Source organism: Lygodium microphyllum, chromosome 4, assembly GCF_053477565.2.
Source record: "Lygodium microphyllum isolate KBCC chromosome 4, Lygodium_microphyllum_v1.1.10, whole genome shotgun sequence".
Classification (NCBI taxonomy): Eukaryota; Viridiplantae; Streptophyta; class Polypodiopsida; order Schizaeales; family Lygodiaceae; genus Lygodium; species Lygodium microphyllum.
The window spans coordinates 134,502,908-134,524,918 of record NC_141138.1 but is presented as its reverse complement, the minus strand read 5'-3'; the positions used below and the strand labels follow the sequence as shown (position 1 = coordinate 134,524,918).

The 22,011-nt window shown below is 42.1% G+C and overlaps 1 protein-coding gene across 1 annotated transcript; it reads left to right on the top strand.

Moving 5' to 3' along the window:
- The first annotated feature begins 3,646 nt into the window (after positions 1-3,646).
- LOC148037649 (uncharacterized) lies at positions 3,647-12,679 on the top strand. Its single transcript, XM_087677136.1, has 3 exons — positions 3,647-3,882; positions 3,970-4,540; positions 12,674-12,679. The coding sequence occupies exons 1-3, from the start codon at positions 3,647-3,649 to the stop codon at positions 12,677-12,679; spliced, it is 813 nt and encodes a 270-aa protein (XP_087533262.1).
- The last annotated feature ends 9,332 nt before the right edge of the window (positions 12,680-22,011 follow it).

The window sequence follows — 22,011 nt, the reverse complement described above, 5'->3', positions numbered from 1 at the left end:
TCTCTTTGTTTCTCTTTTCCTCTCTCTACTCTATCTGTGTATTTAGGATTTGTGATTCCATTATGTATTGCATTTTGTAAATCATCAATGGTGGTCGTCGGCGTAAAATCAGCCGACCGAGCGCATCTGATAGCGCGTCTACATTTCAGTGTAGACGCAGATATAGACGCAAAAAATGTTTCCTCTCATAGCGTCTGAGGGCGCATCTTAGAGTGCATGTGCTGGCGCGTGTGCTCTGCAGTGTACAGAGGATGATACACGTGCTGGACAGAAGGTTGACTTGCAGTCTACACGCGATTATACACGTGCATTGACCTGGAATGTGCATCTGACAACGCGTCTCTGCTGCATCTTAGATGCGAAGATAGACGTGCTGGACAGAAGGTTCACTCTGGAGCGCGTCTGAAGGTGCATCTAACCTACAATTTAGATGCGGGGATACACGCGGCAGGTCTCCCAGTTCTAATAGTAAACAATATATTTTTGCAATGATGAATGTGACCAATCCCATGTTTGTGTTTATCAAATTTCTTGTTTATGAGAAGCATTAGCACTTAAGTTTTATGCTCAATGTCTAAAGAAAGCTCTTTGAAAATGTAGGTAATATATGATTTTTTGTATGCAAATAAATTTTTCTTTTTCCTGTGTTTTTTTTTTACAGATGTCGTAACGTGGTTCATCTAGCAATGACCTGGATTTGGATCGCATGAATGATACATTGGCCTCCTTTGGCAGGGGGTAAATGCATTTTTTGGAGGTTTTCCTAGTAGGGAAGACTTCATGGGAGAGATGACCAGACACCTTGGCTGCTCTCCCACAGCGGATGAGGTGTTCAGTGTCATGTCTGGGACGCCTCTGACGTCTTTGTCTAGCACTACTTCCCAGACTCCACATGCAGGCACTCCACATGCAGGTACTCCACGTGCTCCACGTGCATCGGCTGTAGCACAAGCATCTGCAAAAGCACGTGCATCTGCAGAAGCTCGTGCGTCCAGCGAGGCAAAGGGTAGTCGACAGAGAAGGAGGAGGGAGACTCGAGGGGGAGGACGAGGCTTGTGTGGGGGTTGCCTAGGAGGTGGCGAGCGATCACCCTCACCAATAGATCAGGTAGAGGAGGTTGTACGCCAGTACTATAGAGTTAGAGGTGATGGTGGCATCTTTCATGATGATGAGGGAAGGGATGTAATGGCGTACATGAGGAGCGACGTGCATGCGATGTATAAAGATTGTTTCATTGCCTTCAAAAATCAGAAAAGCGGCTTGTGGCAGGAGGTGTTGAGGGCAGTCCATAGGAGGTACCCAAATCCTGAGGGTCAGCGATTCTCGGATGATTGGGGACGCACAAAAGTGAGGGATATGCTTCACAACAAAAGATCCCACTTCATGACACGGGCCAGGGACTCACTGCGGAGGCTGGAAGAGGGGTATGGAGCCTATAGCCAACCACCTATGTGCCACCGCATAGAGTGGAAGAAAGCCAAGAAGAAAGCAGCAGAGAAAGTGAAGAGTTGCCACTATGCAGAGGCGCGACGAATCCAAATGGAAACAATGGGATCGTCGCATTACGGATCGGGCGGCTGAGAGTCGTGGGAGACAGAGTTTGTAAGTATATTTTGATTTCTAGTTTTTTTTAATTTATATTTCTTTCAATTCTTTATATATTTTATTCTAATATATTGTGACTCATAATTATTTGTATATATCTAAATGTTTTGCGGACTATCATCGTTGGTAGGACACCTACTCCTAGAGAGGTAGGTTACCATCGAGGCCATAACCGCGCAGCAATATGGCTTCACTTCTATGAGGAGAATCTCATCACTGAGGACCAATACAACTGGGCCATGAGGATTCAACAGCCAGAGGAGTTATGTTTTTCTTACTTTCCTATTAAAAGTATAGCTAATTATAACTTTTTCTCCACCTTGTCTATGTAAGCAACCCTGATCTTTTGTGTGTATAGACGAACTTGGATGTGGAGCATAGCGAGGAGGGGGATAGCGATGCTAGTAGCCATGGTGGTACTAGAGAAGATGGTTCCTCTTCAGATTCGTAGAGGAGCACCATACCTCCTCATGAGGCCTTCTTTTCTTGTATATGTATGATATCTCTTTGAGCCTACTGCTTGCGGCCACGCTCTAGGTCGCAAGCACTTAAACTTCCCTTATAAATGCTTTTGATATATAATGAATACATGGACTTTTATTTTCAATTCTCGTGCCCATAAGATACATTTTCTTTTTCCCAAATGCACATTGTCTTTGCAACCACATGCTCTCTAGTTTTTTTTTTCTAGTTCTGTTTTGCACGTCTATCCGCGCATCTAAATTGCAGATGATTCGCATTTATACGTGCGTCTATAGTGCAGACTATACGTGCTTATACACGCGCTTCATAATTCAAGTTTAAAAAAGAAATTAAATATCTTTTTTTAAATGACATTTTTTATTTTCCATTCATGTCTTCCAGTGATTGTAAAAGCGCGTCTACCAGCGTGTCTATATGCGTGTGTATATGTGCGTCTATTGCACGTCCATTTGTGCATGTAAATTCGTTGATACATGAGAGATGGAGAGGAGAGAGAAAAAGAAATATGAGAGAGAGAGGAGAGAGAAAAAGAGATAAAAATCATTAAACCTAATAGGGAAAGAGAGAAAGAGAGGGTCGGGGTGAGGGAGGGAGAGGAAATGAGAGAGGGAGAGAAAGAGGGAGGGAGAGGAAATAAGAGAGGGAGAGAAAGAGAGAAAAGTAAATAGAACCTTATAATAAGCTTAGGATACTATGATAGTGTGTACTAAGAATGAGTCCACCTCACTAAGAATAGGATTGGTGATTCACCTCACTAAGAATGAGTCCATCTAGGTACAAAGGGTACAAATACATATTATAAAGGTAGATAGATAGATAGAAAAATAGATAGATAGATAGATGGATAGATAGATATGTAGTATCATAGTACCCTAGTATGTACTACCTTGTACCTATTACCCTAGAATGATAACAAAAACAAATTGTTTATTGTAATGTAGACAAAATGGAAAACGAAGAAGGTCCTGTTGTTCAAGATCGCGAGGCGTATCTTAATCAGCGTGTCCTATTGTACAAATACATATTATGAAGGTAGATAGATAGATCGATAGATAGATAGATAGTATCATAGTACCCTAGTATGTACTACCTTGTACCTATTACCCTAGAATGATAACAAAAACAAATTGTTTGTTGTAACGTAGACAAAATGGAAAACGAAGAAGGTCATATTGTTCAAGATTGCGAGGCGTATCTTAATTAGCGTGTCCCACGTCCTTGCTCTCAATGCAAGCTAGCAATTAGACGAAAACGTCGATTGTCTATAGAATACGTATGACGATTTGGCAAGTTTCAATCTGAGATCATTGATTAGGCGATTGCAGATTTTCAGCAAACGGTAAGAAAAGTTAATATGAATCATGCATTACACTCGTAAGCTAGTTGAATACCATATAAAATAAGATTGGATCTCACTAGCAAATTTTCTATCCAGGGAGGTGATGTCTCATCCCAAGGAGGTGTGCACCCTTTGTGGCCAATTAGAAGAGTACGTGGGCGTACGACGGATGGAGTGCAGGAGCCAATCCACCACTTACAAGGCCAATCTATACTATCAATGCCTGAGGAGATAGGCAATCTTCCAGACCTACCTACAATCTTGGAGCTTAAGATGGAGGCAATGATCGATGCATTGATTCCCATGGATGTTGAGACTTCTGATCCACTTAGAGAGAAAGCACCCATACCATTATATGATTGGTGCCAAGTATCTCGCCTGAAGACACTGCTTGCACTCTTAAGTGTGCAAGCAAAATACGGGTGGAGCGATACGAGTGTGACCGAGTTGTTCAGGTACCTTGTACATACGCTTCATTGATTTTTTTTTCGGCACTATTATTACAAAAACTGCTTTTTCAAGGTGTTTATGATTTTTTTCAGGTTATTGAAATATCATATATTACAACCTGCAAATACCATGCATGAGTCTCGTGATGATGCACGACATGTTTTACGAAAGCTTGGCATGGACTACAATAACATCCATGCATGTATCAACGATTGCATACTGTTTCGAGGAGAATACGAGACTATGGAGACATGTCCAAAGTGTGGTGCTCATAGGTATCGACAGGACTTACAAGGGAAAACCATCCCTCAAAAAGTTCTCATACAGTTTCCGCTTATCCCGCGCATAAACCACATATTTCGTACGTCCAGCATGGCGAGCTTGACAACATGGCATGCACAGAATAGGTCCATGGATGGAGTTCAACGAATATCAGTGGATTCACGCGCATGGAGCCACATTGACTCTACCTTCCCAAGCTTTGTCCGAGAGCCAAGGAATCTTCGGCTCGGTCTTACAATGGATGGCGTGAACCCATTCGGTCTGCGCTCAACTTCTTACAGTGTGTGGCCTATAGTCCTTGTCAACTACAATATCTCTCCATGGCTTTCTACGAAGAAAGGACATCTCATCCTTAGCTTACTCATCCTCGGCCGCTACAAAGTTAAAAATATGGACTTGTATCTTCATCCATTAGTCGCTAAGCTTAAGATTTTGTGGGAGGAGGGGGTCACCGTGCAATATATGAGCAAGCATGATGGTCGGCGATAAGCCAATATTTGAGCCATTCTCATGTGGACGATGCATGACTTTTCGGGATTCGGAGAGTGCTCAAGTGATCAGGCCTCCGTTCTTGTTGGTAATATCTATATTTTATCTCGTTCAAGCAAGTATTCACTAGGTTGTGGTATTGGAACAGGTCTGGTTACCTTAGGTTATCATGCATGTCCATTGGTGGGCCACAGTTAGACTCTCGAAGGTCACGAACAATGAAGAAGATGGTATATCAAGGACACGTTGCTTTCTTGCCAGAGGATCATAAACTCAGGGAAGTTTTCCTTGGATGACCTCCAATACCTATAAACGCCGCAAGTTGGTACGAGTTAAAAATGGTCCACGCGCACTACAACAGAAACGAGGCATAGACGCGCATGTTAGACGCGCAAAGTTGGGCGCGTCTATCATTGCGTCTGTATGTGCATGTAAAAGTGCATGTAAATAGACGCGAATTTTGCATTTATATATCCATACAAATAGACGCCAATATAAATGCACCAGCAGACGCGCAATTATTTACCCACCTAAAATTGGAATTAATATAATTAAAAAACCAAACTTAATAATTATTTAACCACCTGAAATTGATTCTTGAGCATGCACGTGTGCGCATGATAAAAGCCATAGAATTAAGAATACACATTGAATCATTGAAATAAAAAAATAGAGTTAATAATTACTTTTTCATTGCTCTCTAATGAATGGCAGTTCCTCCAGTTGACAAGCATGATATAAGTAATTAGCGGCACGCGACAGAAACCTTACAATTAGTAGCAAGCATTGCAATATGTATCTCGTAATTTCTCTACTTAAAGATGATAAAAAATACTTCCTTTTTATTATGAAAAATTCAATTTAGCTTTAAACTTGACTATTGATTCTTGAGTATGCACCTGTGCGCATGATAAAAACCATAGAATTAAGAATACACATTGAATCATGAAGCAAATTAAGTATGTTACAGTGAATGATCCATCTCATCTTCAATGAGATCAGCCCTTGCTAAACTATCTACTTCTAGATCTATGTTACCAAGAGGTAACGAAACAAATAAGTCTATCCCACTATCAGATGTGTTGCTATATTGCTCAATAACTTCATCAATATCATCGACAATCACATTATTGTCTTCTTCTACGTTTCCTTGAACATCCTCGCGAGGTTCATCTTGTACTATATCACGCATATCATCCATTATGGTATCATCATGCACATCATCATTAATTGTTGGATTGTCATCTGCTATCTCCATGTTGGTAATATTACCATATATTGGTTTTGAACGATTAGATATAGGGATGACATACCACCATCGGTTATTGTTTACCATTGTATGATACACAACATATATTTGAAAAACAAAAGCAAGAAACTTAAATACTTATTATATTGTGTATATGTATCACATGTATACATATTAAAAAATTAGCCTTTGCATAATACATGCTCGCATTGTTGAGGTAGTACTAATGTGTCATTATTGTTTTGGTGAAAATTTGTAGAGTCAATGATTACAAAACCACTTGGATGATGACGTCTGATTGTGCAATGCTCACCATTTGTTACTTCTTTAAATCACTTCACATCCAGTACATATATAAAGAATCGTGTGAAGTCAAGCTTCAGAATATCTTGGATCAAGCCACAATAACCTTCCATGGTACCATTGGTATCCTCGAAGTGAGCCAGGACACCACAATCTTGGGTATTTCTCTTTTCATCTATACGTTGAGTTTGGAGATGTTTACCCTCACACCAAAGTGCATTGAATAATGTGCACTAGTAGTAAAAGATAAAAGATCAAACATGTCAATTATTTATATAAAATAAAACTTATAGAAACAAATTAATTGATAGTATGTCTCACCTTTGATAAGCAACCTCATGTGTATTCCCACTGTTCTTGAGATATATTAATTTCCTCCTCTTTTTCCATTCTCTCCATTTCCTTATGTAACCAATCTTTATCAATATGACGTGGGAGCGCATTTAGATGATCTGGAAATGAGACATTACGTCCATATCTAGTGCGAAATTCTTGTCTTTCGCTTTTTCTTCTTGCCCTTGCTTCATTATATAGTGTCACCCATTTGCTCATTACATCACTATTGAGCACACAAAAACTATTTAACTTACGAAGTTCTTCTTTTATTAGCACTTTACTCATTCCTTTTCCTTGAGATACTATAGAGGTCATCCTCAAGTCTTCATCATCTTTCCATAGTCATGGTTGAGAGGGATCCACTTCAGCAAGATATTCAGAGATATAAACAAGGGATGATTGCACTAACCAACCCTCAGCCATGCTTCCCTCAGGCCGTGCTTTTTGCCTCACAAAATCTTTCAAGGTTTTCATGAAGTGCTCAAGAAAAAACATCCACCTTACATGAACTGCCCCACAAAGTGCGATCTCATCAATCAAATGTACGAGTAAATGTAATTGAGTAGTCAAAATGGATTGAGGAAAAATTTCCTCCACCAAACAAACCACCTCAACAGATAATACTCGAGCATCTTGCAATGTGTTTGGATCAATTTCCTTCGAGCTCACATATCTGTCAGGATGTATTTGAGAATTGTTTATTTTTGTGTAGAAATTCAAAGCTATATAATGAAAAAATACAATGTATACACACCTCACAAGCTCTCCCATCTTGTAAATGATATCACGTACATCTTTGGATACACAATGGGATATGCTAGTAGGAAGTACGAACTGAATGTAAACAATATTCATAGATCAAATGATTAGTTGAGGAGAAAGTCATCATACCCCAAAGTTTACACATAATTACTCCACTAATTACTATATTCATGGTTAGAGATACCCTTACTTGAATCATTTTGTGCCAATCGTGGGACTTCAAACTAGATAGTTGCTCCACACCTCTTTTCTTTTTCTTTATGAAGGCTCCTTTGAGACATCTCATACATCCTGTGGGTGTTTGAAAGCTATATATTTGTTCCTTCACTATTTTTTCCTCATTCTTTGACAACATCCAAGGTGCATGGGTAGCTCAATCTTTCCTCTGGGTCCAATGCGTGGCCAGACTCGTCTCATGCGACCAATGCGCTTTTGATGCCAAATGGATTGATTCCATCCATACCTAAACCAAATGTCAAATTTCTTGGCTCTTCTTTGAAAACGGGCCAAAAATTATGTATATGTTGCCATGCCGGTGTGTCTGCAGGGATCCTCCATTTTCCATCATTTGAACGATGACTAGCATGCCATGACATGAGCTTTCCAATAGACTTACACTTGAACATAAGTTTTATGCGTGGAACAATCGAAAAATGTCGCAAAACCTTACGAGACATATCCATTGAATTCATCTCCACTTCATATCTTGATTCGCCACAAACAGGACACTCGTGCGAACTCATGAATCCCACGAAATAAGACATAATCATTGACACATGCATGGATCTTGACATAATCGAGGCCTCCCAGAGATGTCAAGTAATGTCTTGCTTGCTCTCTCTTAGTTGGCAATTTGTTTCCTTTTGGAAGAATTTGTGATAATAACCTACATATATTTTTAAAAGTGAGTTAAAACACTACCAACATATATTTCTGTCTGATTTCAAAATAGAACAATTAATATTATGATTCATAAGCCAAACTGAATTAATACCTACTTCAATAACGCATCCAAACTGACATTATTCCATCTATAAATTGTTTGCAAGTTAAGTATCTCGAGGGACGCACGAAGAATGGAGTACATACAACCTTCATACAACGGAGTAGATGATGCTACATATAGTGGATCATCTGGCTTCGTAGAGTGACTTTTCCCTGAACCGGTTGCGAAAATAGATGGTGTACCATGTTGTCCAAAATCTCATCCTTTACGACTTGATGGGGCATTTCATGAGGGCTACTATCATGGTCGTTAGTCTCTACTCTTCTTAAAGACTCTGCCTCCTCGTGTCGACATTGTGCAGCCTCTCGACGCCCGGGAGGGAGCATCTGAGGATGTGGCACCGCATCCTACTCAACCACAAAAGGGAGTTTCATGTACGTTGATATATAATTCCCGTAACATGGACTAGCAATCTTAGTGGTAAAAAAAACAATGAATACCGGTGATTTTTCTCGGTCCCATTCTCCATACAAGCTGAGGTGTGACATTACAATTCGACGTGCTCGCAAAATACACCCTCGACAACGATCACACATACATTTAATTTTTCGTCGTAGCCATGCATCTCGATTATGAAGACGCAATGTTTCATCCTCACTTAAGGATGTGCTCATTGACTCATCAGCATGTACCATATTAGGTGATGACGACGACATGATTAAACCTAATTCATGACAACATCAAAATATTTATCATTCATATGTTTACATAAAAACACAAAAATCATCATTCTAAGATCTCAATTTTAAATACACAATTTTAAACACACAAAAATCATCATAAATACATTAAAACTTATGATAAGAATTCACTATCAAAACTTATTTTTAAAAAAATTTATGTTAAAGCCTAAATGTGCGTCTAGATCTGCATTTACGTACGCGTCTATATTAGCGTCTATTTGCGCATCTAAGTTCGCGTCTATACTCGCGTTTACATGAACAATAGACGCGCATACACACGCAAAAATAGATGCACACGTCAAAATTCAAACCATACTTAAATCATTTCTTTTCAAACTGTGCCTTTCCTTTCCTCCATTTTTTGCGGTTCTGAAGCTTGAGTTTAGCCGACATGCAGTCTATTCATGCCTCACCTAGTCTCTTCATGCCTCACCTCCTCATGACTCACCTCTTCTTTCATTTCAAACACACAAGAAGGGAAAAAGGAAAGCCAAGGAGAGGAAGAAAGAGAGAACAAGAGAGAGGAGAACAAGAAGAAGCAGCAAGCAAGCAAGCAAGCATCAAGGGAGGGTAAATTACCAAGGAGAGGAAGAAGGAGAAGAAAGAAGCGCCACCACCCGCTACACCAAACACCCAAGGTGAGTCTCTCTCTCTCTCTCTCTCTCTCTTTCTCTCTCTGCTCTGTCTGTGTATTAGGATTTCTGATTCCATTATGTATTGCATTTTGTAAATCGTCAATGGCGGTTGTCGGGCTAAAATCAGCCGACTGAGCGCGTCTGCTAGCGCGTCTACATTTCAGTGTAGACACAGGTATAGACGCGAAAAAATGTTTCCTCTCATTGCGTCTAAGGGCGTGTCTTAGAGCGCGTGTGCTGGCACGTGTGCAGATCAATCTACACGCGATGATACACGCGCGCGCAGATTGACCTGGAATTTGCGTCTGACAATGCATCTATATTGCATCTCAGATGCGAATATAGACGCGCTGAATAGAAGGTTAACTTTGGGAGTGCATCTGAGAGCGCGTCTAACCTGCAATTTAGACGCGCTTATACACGCGTGAGCTCTCTAGATCTGATATAAAACAATATATTTTTGCAATGATGAATGTGACCAATCCCATGTTTGTGTTTATCAGTTTTCTTGTTTATGAGAAGCATTAGCACTTAAGTTTTATGCTCAATGTCTAAAGAAAGCTCTTTGAAAATGTAGGTAATATATGATTTTTTATATGCAAACAAATTTGTCTTTTTCCTGTGTTTTTTTTGTAGATGTCGTATCCTGGTTCATCTAGCAATGACTCGGATTTGGATCGCATGAATGATACATTGGCCTCGTTTGGCAAGGGGGTCAATGGATTTTTTGGAGGTTTTCCTAGTAGGGAAGACTTCATGGGAGAGATGACCAGACACCTTGGCCGCTCTCCCACAGTGGATGAGGTGTTCAGTGTCATGTCTGGAACGCCTCTGACATCTTTGCGTGGCACTACTTCCCAAACTCCAATTGTAGGTACTCCACATTCAGGTACTCCACATGCAGGTACTCCACGTGCAACACCTGTACGTGCATCGACTAAAGCACAAGCATCTGCACAAGCACTACATCTAGCGAGGCAGAGGGTAGTCGACAAAGAGGGATGAGGGAGAATCGAGGGGGAGGACGAGGCTTGTATGAGGGTTGCCTAGGAGGTGGTGAGCGATCACCCTCACCAGTAGATCACGTAGCGGAGATTGTACGCAAGTACTATAGAGTTACAGATGCTGGTAGCATCTTCCATGATGATGAAGGGATGTAATGGCGTATATGAAGAGCGTCATGCATACGACGTATAAAGATTGTTTCACTGCCTTCAAAAATCAGAAAAGCGGCTTGTGGCAGGAGGTGTTGAGGGCAGTCCATAGGAGGTACCCAAATCCTAAGGGTCAGCGATTCTCGGATGATTGGGGACGCACAAAAGTGAGGGATATGCTTCATAATAAAAGATCCCACCTCATGACATGCGCCAGGGACTCATTGCGGAGGCAGGAGGAGGGACGTGGAGCCTATAGCCAACCACCTATGTGCCACCGCATAGAGTGGAAGAAAGCCAAGAAGAAAGCAGCAGAGAAAGTGAAGAGTCGCCAGCACGCAGAGACACAACGGATCCAAATGAAAACAATGGGATCATCGCATTACGAATCGGGCAGCAAAGAGTCGTGGAAGGCAGAGTTTGTAAGTATATTTTGATTTTTAGTTTTTTAAAATTTATGTTTCTTTCAATTCTTTATATAATTTGTTCTAATATGTTGTGTCTCATAATTATTTGTATATATCATAATTGTTTTGCAGACTACTATCATTGGTAGGATACCTACTCCTAGAGAGGTAGGTTACCATCGAGGCCATAACCGCGTAGCCACATGGCTTCACTTCTATGAGGAGGGTCTCATCACCGAGGACCAATACAACTGGGCTATGAGGATTCGACAGCCAGAGGAGGTATGTTTTTCTTACTTTTCTATTAAAAATATAGCTAATTATAACTTTTTCTCCACCATGTCTATGCAAGAAACCTTGATCTTTTGTGTGTATAGGCGAACCCGGATGTGAAGCATAGCGAGGAGGGGGATAGCGACACTAGTAGCCATGGTGGTACTACCGAAGTTGTTTCTTCTTCAAATTCGTAGAGGAGCACCATACCTCCTCTATGGCCTTATTTTCTTGTATATGTATGATCCATCTTTGAGCCTACTGCTTGTGGCCATGCTTTAGGTCGCAAGCACCTAAACTTCCCATGTAAATGCTTTTGATCTAGAATGAATACATGGACTTTTATTTTCAATTCTCGTGCTGTTAGATCCATTGTATTTTTTCCAAATGCACAATTTGATGTATGGGAGGGAAAAAAAAAACCAGAGAGCATTGCAACCACATGCTCTCTGGTTTTTTTTTTCCAGTTCTGTTTTGCGCGTCTATCCGTGCGTCTAAATTGCAGAAAATGCAGGATTATACGCATGTCTACAGTGCAGAGTACACGCGCTTATACACGCGCTAGATAATTCAAATTTAAAAAAGAAATTAAATATCTTTTTTTAAAAGAGGAGATTTTTTGTTTTCCGTTCGCATCTACCGGTGCTTGTAAAAGCGCGTCTATAAGCATGTCTATATGCCCGTCTAACTGAAAAATAGACGCGCTAATAGACGCGCAAAATGAATTAAATAAATAGAAATTTTGGTTTATTATGCGCATGTATTCACGTGTGTATATGTGCATCTATTGCGCGTCTATTTTTGCGTGTAAATTTGTTCATACATGCGATTATAGACGGGACACGCTAGACGCGCAAATAGACAGGCGAATAGACGCGCCCATAAGATTTTCTCTATATTCAAAAATCGCGTCTAAAAGTGCGTCTATGAGGCCTTTTTGTTGTAGTGGCGGAATCACATCCAAACGGAATGTGGCGGTTCTCAGTTTTCTACAAGTTGCCATATTGGACCCACTTATAGATCAACCACTTGTTGGATCCCATGTATATTTTCAAGAATGTGGGTAGCTTGCTATGGGATTGGATCCACACAACCTATTTCACTTGGTTGAAATGCACAAGATTTTCCATGTTTCATTAGCATTTGCATAAAAGAGTGTTTTTCAGCCGGCGAAAGGAAAGACTTTTCAGCTATTTTGAGCTTTTTTATACTTTCAGATGTGAACTTGTGACCAATGTTGGAAGGAACACGAAGACTTGGCTGATTTGTTGCCCTATCAGCAAGCCCTTCACTTAGGCAGTGGGACTGCCGCAGGTTTGACTTTCTTATCCACTATCTTGTATTTTGTCTCCACTTGTGTTTCAGCCTTGTTGAGTAAACCATTGTCTTCCTGTTCAATAAATTCTTGAATTGTTTGATAAAAATTCATTGTACATACTTCTATGGATTAATTTTCAGTATGATTTTCTGCATGAGTAGCTGCATATATTTTAGACAATGTGTCAGTAGTAATTAGTAAAAAAAAAATACCCAAAATATCTTCATTTTCAGCCATCATGTCATAAGTTTTCAACTTCCTTTTTACATTACATAAATATTTTCTTTCAGCCTGAGTCATGGCCAGAAGAGACTTATAACAACCCATACTATTGGCTGTACATACATACAAATTTGCTAGAGACATAGTTTCTGTAGCATAAGGGGGTTCAATCTTTTTACATGACGCACTACCATAGCCTCCCTTTATAGTAGTGTAGCCCGAAAACCCTTGAATTCACAGGCATTAGGAGACACAGGATAATAGTAGTGTAGCCCGAAAACCCTTGAATTCTCAGGCATTAGCAGACACAAGATAATCACAAAGTCGATCTCTCTTTCAATGATAGTTAACACACACAGTAAGAAATTGGACAGCTCGTTCATTATCTTTGCTTCGGATTCGACCATAGGAAGAACCATCATCAAGAGCTTTTGTTTCCAAGTGGGGTTCAAAAAGGTAAGGTTATCTAAGAATGATAGGGTAACTACAAGAGTCTTGAACAAAAAAGTGAAAAATTGTCTTTTATGTCTCCTATAGTTACCTGCACATTAGGACATGCAGCATATAACTCTTCAGAAGAGTTGTTTGTAGCTCTCATTCGCCAACGTGGATCAATATTTATGGGCCATCCGCTACTTTCATAGAGACTCCTTGCCATGATATTTATCTCCGAGCCATGTCTAAGAGTGCAATAGTACATGGTGTTTTTCTTTTTCTCCAATTTTGATGAGCGTCTCCATTGTTGCTCTTGCCTAATGCATACGGGAGTAGTGATTGCTTGGAATGAACCGAGCCTCTTCTTCCTCATGCATGTGCTGTAGATAGCCTTATTTTTGAGAGGTGGGCTGCCCAATTGGTTTGGGCCAGTCGACCATTACATTTTCAATTTTTGCATTCATGTTTTGTTTATCTTCAACTTCAATTGCTGCAATTAATTCTTTAACCACTTCAAGTTGAATTCCTTGTGAAGTCAGTTTCTCTTCGTCTTGCACAAAAACTCGTAGAACTTATAAAAAAGCATGCATTGTTTCTTCAGCTTCATCACCAACATATTGTCTTTTTCTTTTATTACATCATGGAATTCACTTTTGGCAATTCCAAGAATTTTGCCTAAGGTGAATTCAATTTTGCTTCCTAGAATTCATTTTTTTAGGACTTATTTGAGATCGATTGCAGATTCCATATCAGACTGCAATTTGTAGCCTGGCTGCTTGCCTTTCTTCTTTCCTTCGGTCCTTTTTGTTTGTGGCATATCTTCAATCTCTTGATTTGGAGTTATATTTTCAGCAAGCTTTGGCTGTTCAAGCGTTCTTCTAGTTACCCATTTCGGAGGGCCAGAAGAGAAAGGCCCTAGTTCATCTTCTCTTCTTCTCTTTTATTCAATCAAGACTTCTTTATGATTGACGTCAGCCAAATGTGCAAAGGTAGAAAAAGAATCTACCGGTTCTTTCCAACCAGTCATTCCTCGAATATACTGACTGGCGTTAGCCAAATCTTCTTTCGATGCTTTACCACGTTCCATTTGATCTAGTGCCTGCATCCATACTTTAGGTTGAACATTAGCTTTACATGCTTTCAAACGTGTTTTAATTGGCTCAATTTGTAGCCCATAGGTAGCTGCATCAATTGCTGCATAGGCATTCTTTACAGCTAAATCTTCTAATTGTAATATTTCCGCGTGATCGTATCGTAAATATTACTTCCCACACGCCGTGCAAACCCTGTGCAAAGGGTATCTCTCGCATTTAAAGTATTGGCCGCGTAATGTGTGAGCCGCACGAGGGAAATAGGGTCCTCTGCGAATGGTAAATCGAACCGGGTGTTCAAAACCGCAAGCCGCACGGAAACACCCTCTTGGGAGGGCAATTTAATTAATTAAATGCAAATTTTTTTATGTTTATCCCTTCCCCCAGCCGATGCATGGCTGGAGGAAAGGGAGTGTGTGGGGGGGGATGGGAAAGTGGGGGTTTGCATGGGAAGTTCCCCACGTGGGTGGAGACCCCCTTCCCCACCCCCCAAGGCTATAAAAACACCCCATTAAGGAGGGTGCTTAGAGAAGGAGGAGGGAAGACTCTGAAGGAAGAGGCCGGAGGCAGATCGTGAGTCGCTGCCAACGTGAAGGAAGAAGGCCGTCGGGACGTGCTTAGAGAAGGAGGAGGGAGTAAAGTCTGTGTGAAGGGAGAGGAGAGGGAGAAGCCGCCAGCTGCTGTTGAAGACCGCCGTCGTGTTGCCGCCCAGCTCCGCCGCCAGTCCGCTCTGCCGTCGCCCTGGCCGCCGGTCTCCTGCAGCTACCACCCCTCCGTCCGCCACGCTGATCGCCACTCGCCAGGCCGCCATCCCACCGCCACGTCGTCCACGACCCTGCCCACGTGCTCTCAGAAGCTCCTTTGGAAGCTTCTTTAGAAGCTTCCATAGGGGGGCCTCACTAAACCACCTTCCCACGACCCCATTTTTCCACCCTTTTCCACCCATTTTCAAAGGCATTTTCCCACCACCTGGCCCAAAAGGCGCTTTTCCACCACTTGTCCCAAAGGAGCTTTCCCACGGCATCTTCCCGAAGATCAATTAAATACCCCGGGACTTCTAAAGAAGGAGACGGTGAGGCCATAAAGACCTCACAAGAACCTTTGACAAGAACCTTCGACAAGACTTCGGACAAAGACATTAAATCCGCAAGCCGTCCAAATACCGTGCCGATTCGAGTTCGTGGGGACTCCTAAGCTTTTGTCACAAGCTCTATCCCGAAGAGGAACCCAACCGCATACAAGCACAAAGGCAGATCGGAAGTCGAATTTACGACTACGATGGCTCCAAAAAGATCCCAAGATGCGACCGCGGGAGGCTCAACTCCGAATGTGCAAGTGGACATCACCCCGACTCCACAAGTCCAGGTTCTTCCGTGTTAATTCCGCATAAGGAAATGATTAGGCGCGCTTAGAAAGGAAATTTCACTTTTACGTTTAATTTGCATATGGAAATTGAAAGAAATGCATCTTTTGAACATTATGAAATATTGAACGATTAGAGGGTTAGATGCATGTAGTTGGTACCTTATCAAGGTAAGGAATCTAATCCTAAGCAAGGAAACGGAATTTATATGTGCATTATTTGTCATCCTAGATATGGTAGATTAAGCGTATACTGCACATTAGGTAACATACCTCTCGTAATGATTTCATAGGAAAAGGCTAGCACCATAAGGTTTCATTCGGAAAGAATTAATAGGGTACTAAAGTGAACGTATGACTTGCAAATTAGTTATAAGATGGAATAGAATAACACTAGTTTCGCTTGAGTATCATCAATGACTTCGTGGCTAGGAGAATGTTAGGAATTGCGTAGTGGTCATGAGAAAAAGGTCAATCATTAAGAGCCGTAATTAGGTGTAAGTGCATAGAAGAAAAAGGGTAAACAACAAGGTTGGGGGTACGACTATTGATGTAAGACCTAGTAGGAGGTCCTAGGAAAAGTTAGTAACCAAATTATCGTGCACCAAGGAAAGATTGTATGATTCGCCAATGCATAAGTTTCGAGAGCATAGACTACAAAGTAGTAGGCTTGATTAATTAGGAAAGTTAGCGTACATATTAGTAAATAATTTTACCTCACCAAGGAAACGGCAATCAATCGCATGTTTACGCGAATTGGATCCCGTTAGATTTGGTTTATCACCCTAGAAGGATCATTCTTGTCGCAGAACAAGCATAATTGAATTGACTAGGTAATATAAACATCAAGGATTCGTATAAACATGACTGAGTCAATATGATAGGAATCCTAAGAGATAACTAGGATTTAGTGCAAGGATAATTCGACCTCACTTAAGACAAAAAATGTGAGTCTAAGGATCTTACACATATTCACAAAATGTCGAAGCGAGTGGTTGTTTATGCATGAAAGGATCTAAGGTTTTATCCTAAGGATCAGTCGTCTTAATGAAGGAACTCCGAGGAGTTGCATATTCTAGAACCATGAGCCAAACCTAATTAGAAATGACTTGAAGGATACCCCAAAATCCTGTTACTCGGCTAGGGTTAAAACCCGTGGTCGGAACACTAAGAAATGGGTAGGAGGATTCCGTAGGATAGATGCAATACTTGCGCACAAGCCGCAACATTGTATAGTCTTGGAGTTTGTCCGCAAAGAGTCTTGTCATCTCTCGAAATGAGGTTGACAAGTTATTGAAGGAAGTTAATTTATTGAGGATGAGTAATCATCCTGTTATTCACTTTTCTTGGGAAAAGTTTGCCAAGGAAAAGGAAAGTTAAGTATTTGCCTTGAAGCAAATGACCGACAATAAACTAAAGCGACATGGTCGCTGGACCCTGCCACAGCAAACCTAATGTATTGGAAGGGTATGACCCTAATCCAAGAATAATAGGAATCTTGCTAAGTTGCAATTGATTCCGGAACGAATGCGGATTGCATTCGGAGAAAAGAAGTCACTCCTTAACAATTGCCAGCTAAACGACCATTGAAATTGATTGTGCTTGTAACAGTTTAGAAAGGACTGTTTGCATTGTTTGCTCAATGAACTAAAGGATGAAAATATATCTAAAGCTTCAGGTTGGTGCCTGAGAGGCAGCTTCAGTTACCCCCGACTGCCTGCCTGACCCTAACCAAGGGGGTTGTGAACCGCGCCGGGAACGTGGACCGAACCCGCCGTGAGAGGTCTCTCCGTTGAGTTCTGCTTGGAGCAGGAGGACGCTTGGGTGCCAGGGGGGGCTCTGGCTGTAAATCTCTCGCCTTCCGGGTCCTGCACAAGAGACTAACGTGACTCGGGATTGGATCTCGAGGCCCACATACTAGTCTACGGGCGGAAACTTGGGATAGTAATCAGAGGAAGGATTACTGGATAGCCTTCGAGCGGATTATGAAAGTGCCTACGGGCGGGAACTCCTTGTATTTCAAAGATAAAAGGATATAATGATAATAAAGGAGTTGTTTGACATTGTTTTCTTTATGTCCTGTGATAAGATTACGTGAAGGAACCAGTGCTTAACAGGGTTAATCAAGGAAGCTGTTTGTATGTGTCAAACTAATGTGGTAGGTAATTACATAACTAAAACAAACCGAGGAAAGTGCGGAGGATGGACCATGGGTCCGTCCTACGGATGGGTGGTCCCGGTTAGCCGGGAACTTTTCTCAAGGTCTTCAACAGACAGAGGATGATTGTCATCACCGAAGTAAGAAAGGAGAACGATGGTTTAGAAATACCAATTAACCGATTCAGGCTGTTTTAGGGAAACGGAATGGGACTATGCCTTTTGGCAGAGAGGTCGAGCCTTGCATCCCTCTCGTTTCCCATTCTCCTTGAACCAAGTGCAGCATAAATCCGCTTCAGACCGGGCGTTCTCCGTAAAGTAGTTCGATCAGGTCTGACGCTAGTCGCTGTTAGCAAACGACCAAACAATTCCGTTCGATCCTAAGTGGAAAGCGCCCAGGACACTTCCGTTACAGGGCAGACGCGGAAAGTCCTAGATTACAAAACCCGCAACATTCCATGGGAGTGCCGGGTGGATTCTTCTAGACAACCTTTCCGATGGACTGCTAAGATGTGTCCTAGAGGATGTTAGTGGACACGTTACAGTTGGTATCAGAGCCGACTTACAATGGAATTGTTTTCATAAGATTTCATTAGAAGTGAAGTAAAGAATTTGTTCCTGTCCAAACATTTTCTCATCTTCAATACTGTCTTGCAGAATTACGAGGCGTGGAATAAATTTCTGGTGTTCCGGATCATGTTCATGACTGCGATGCATTCTCCGCACTATAGGCAGAGAATTGAGATGATGAACATCTTGGAGCAAATTTATAACCCATCACCTCTATATATAGAGCGAAGATGGACTGGGTCTTCAGGGATCTACTACATAGCTGCCCACCGGTTCGCTTATCTACAGACCAACTTGAAGAGGATCAAGTGGTTGGAAGATTTGAAAGTCGTGAAGCTGTTCATTTTGTGGAAGCTCACGTGAATCCGACTTTGCATATTCAAGGTCGGAAGGTTGAATTAAACTCATATGTTTATGAGGAAGTAACCCGTGTAATCCTAGCTGATAGAATTAAGGTATTGGGCCGTCATGGGAAGTATGGTTTCCAGCGGAAAGGATATCCCGAACTTCCGATGAATTATCGATTCCTAAAGATACATTACCCAAAACCCTACTACTACACAGTTCCTGTAGACAAATCCAATACTATATTGTTTTCCCCAAACTAAATGTAATGATTGGATTATCATCGCTCGAGTTGTTGTATGAGGCTACGCCATATAAATATAAATAAGGACTTCTTTTATCACTATCCGATTGTGCATCAAAGTTGTTGCAAAAAGTCTAGTTGCTTCATGAGTTACGAATTAGCTGAACTAAAGATAAGCTAATGGCAATTATCATATAATAACGTTAAGAAAACTTTTTACGCCAGGCACAACCCCAGGAACAGGTTCCAAATTCGCCCCCTACATCAAGTACTACTGTGATCCAGGAGAAGAAGTTCCTCCTCAAACAAATAAAGCCACCCGAGTTTGACGGGAGAGGCAGATTCGTCCAGTCGGACGCTGAGATTTGGATTGAATCTATGGAGGACTACTTCGAAGCCGCTGGCACGGCACCAACCAATCAAGCCATGCTCGCCAAATTGAAACTCACCGATGAAGCCAGACTATGGTGGAAGCAATGGTGCAGGGATCAAGGGATCTCAGAGGGTTCCGTTACTTGGGAGAAGTTAAAGCAAGCCGTACAAGGGAGATATTTGCCACCAGCATATCGTACTCAGAAAATGAATGAGTTTTATGAGTTAAAACAGTTAGGACTCACGCTGGACGCATATTACTCTAAGTTTGTCTCACTCTTGAAGTATGCGCCACAAATGGATACGACCCAGCAGGTGTCCAAATTTTGCGCAGGTTTAAATCCACCTGTAAATACTCGTCTCAAATCTATGCGTCCATCAGATCTTCAGGATGCACTCATTCGAGTGGCACCCATAATTCAGGAAGTGCAAGCTAAACCAAGGAGTATTAAGAATTGGTCTTATAGCGACCCAAGCGGAGGAGCATTCAGACCCCAGGTTAAGAGAGTTCAAGGCCACAATCAGGGACAAAGAAAAAAGGCAAGGACAAATAACGTCAACAACTTTGTTCCTACTCACGGTAATGGCCGAAACATCCGATGTTTCCACTGCAATGAACTTGGTCACTTCAGAAAGCAATGCCCCAACCTCAGCGAGGGACACCGTCAAGGTATTGGCCACGGTCAGGGAGAGACAGTTGAGATCTAGAACCTAGAGAGAATGCCTCATCTAGTGGCAAGATTATCCCGAAGAGGATGCTACCTGGATGGATGAAAGCTCTCTCAATCTTCAATATCCCCAGTTTATCTCGAGATGAGGACATCTCGATTCTTCTAAGGGGGAGAATGTAATATTTCCGCGTGATCGTATCGTAAATATTACTTCCCACACGCCGTGCAAACCCTGTGCAAAGGGTATCTCTCGCATTTAAAGTATTGGCCGCGTAATGTGTGAGCCGCACGAGGGAAATAGGGTCCTCTGCGAATGGTAAATCGAACCGGGTGTTCAAAACCGCAAGCCGCACGGAAACACCCTCTTGGGAGGGGCAATTTAATTAATTAAATGCAAATTTTTTTATGTTTATCCCTTCCCCCAGCCGATGCATGGCTGGAGGAAAGGGAGTGTGTGGGGGGGGATGGGAAAGTGGGGGTTTGCATGGGAAGTTCCCCACGTGGGTGGAGACCCCCTTCCCCACCCCCCAAGGCTATAAAAACACCCCATTAAGGAGGGTGCTTAGAGAAGGAGGAGGGAAGACTCTGAAGGAAGAGGCCGGAGGCAGATCGTGAGTCGCTGCCAACGTGAAGGAAGAAGGCCGTCAGGACGTGCTTAGAGAAGGAGGAGGGAGTAAAGTCTGTGTGAAGGGAGAGGAGAGGGAGAAGCCGCTAGCTGCTGTTGAAGACCGCCGTCGTGCTGCCGCCCAGCTCCGCCGCCAGTCCGCTCTGCCGTCGCCCTGGCCGCCGGTCTCCTGCAGCTACCACCCCTCCGTCCGCCATGCTGATCGCCACTCGCCAGGCCGCCATCCCACCGCCACGTCGTCCACGACCCTGCCCACGTGCTCTCAGAAGCTCCTTTGGAAGCTTCTTTAGAAGCTTCCATAGGGGGGCCTCACTAAACCACCTTCCCATGACCCCATTTTTCCACCCTTTTCCACCCATTTTCAAAGGCATTTTCCCACCACCTGGCCCAAAAGGCGCTTTTCCACCACTTGTCCCAAAGGACCTTTCCCACGACATCTTCCCGAATATCCATTAAATACCCCGGGACTTCTAAAGAAGGAGACGGTGAGGCCATAAAGACCTCACAAGAACCTTCGACAAGAACCTTCGACAAGACTTCGGACAAAGACATTAAATCCGCAAGCCGTCCAAATACCGTGCCGATTCGAGTTCGTGGGGACTCCTAAGCTTTTGTCGCAAGCTCTATCCCGAAGAGGAACCCAACCGCATACAAGCACAAAGGCAGATCAGAAGTCGAATTTACGACTACGATGGCTCCAAAAAGATCCCAAGATGCGACCGCGGGAGGCTCGACTCCGAATGTGCAAGTGGACATCACCCCGACTCCACAAGTCCAGGTTCTTCCGTGTTAATTCCGCATAAGGAAATGATTAGGTGCGCTTAGAAAGGAAATTGCACTTTTACGTTTAATTTGCATATGGAAATTGAAAGAAATGCATCTTTTGAACATTATGAAAGATTGAACGATTAGAGGGTTAGATGCATGTAGTTGGTACCTTATCAAGGTAAGGAATCTAATCCTAAGCAAGGAAACGGAATTTATATGTGCATTATTTGTCATCCTAGATATGGTAGATTAAGCGTATACTACACATTAGGTAACATACCTCTCGTAATGATTTCATAGGAAAAGGCTAGCACCATAAGGTTTCATTCGGAAAGAATTAATAGGGTACTAAAGTGAACGTATGACTTGCAAATT

What these genes read in the sequence shown, in the direction of transcription:
- LOC148037649 (XM_087677136.1), top strand. Translation starts at nt 3,647, where the DNA reads ATGCCTGAGGAGATAGGCAATCTTCCAGACCTACCTACAATCTTGGAG. An exon ending in AGTGTGACCGAGTTGTTCAG is followed by an intron (nt 3,883 to 3,969) that starts GTACCTTGTACA and finishes GATTTTTTTCAG; the next exon opens with GTTATTGAAATATCATATAT.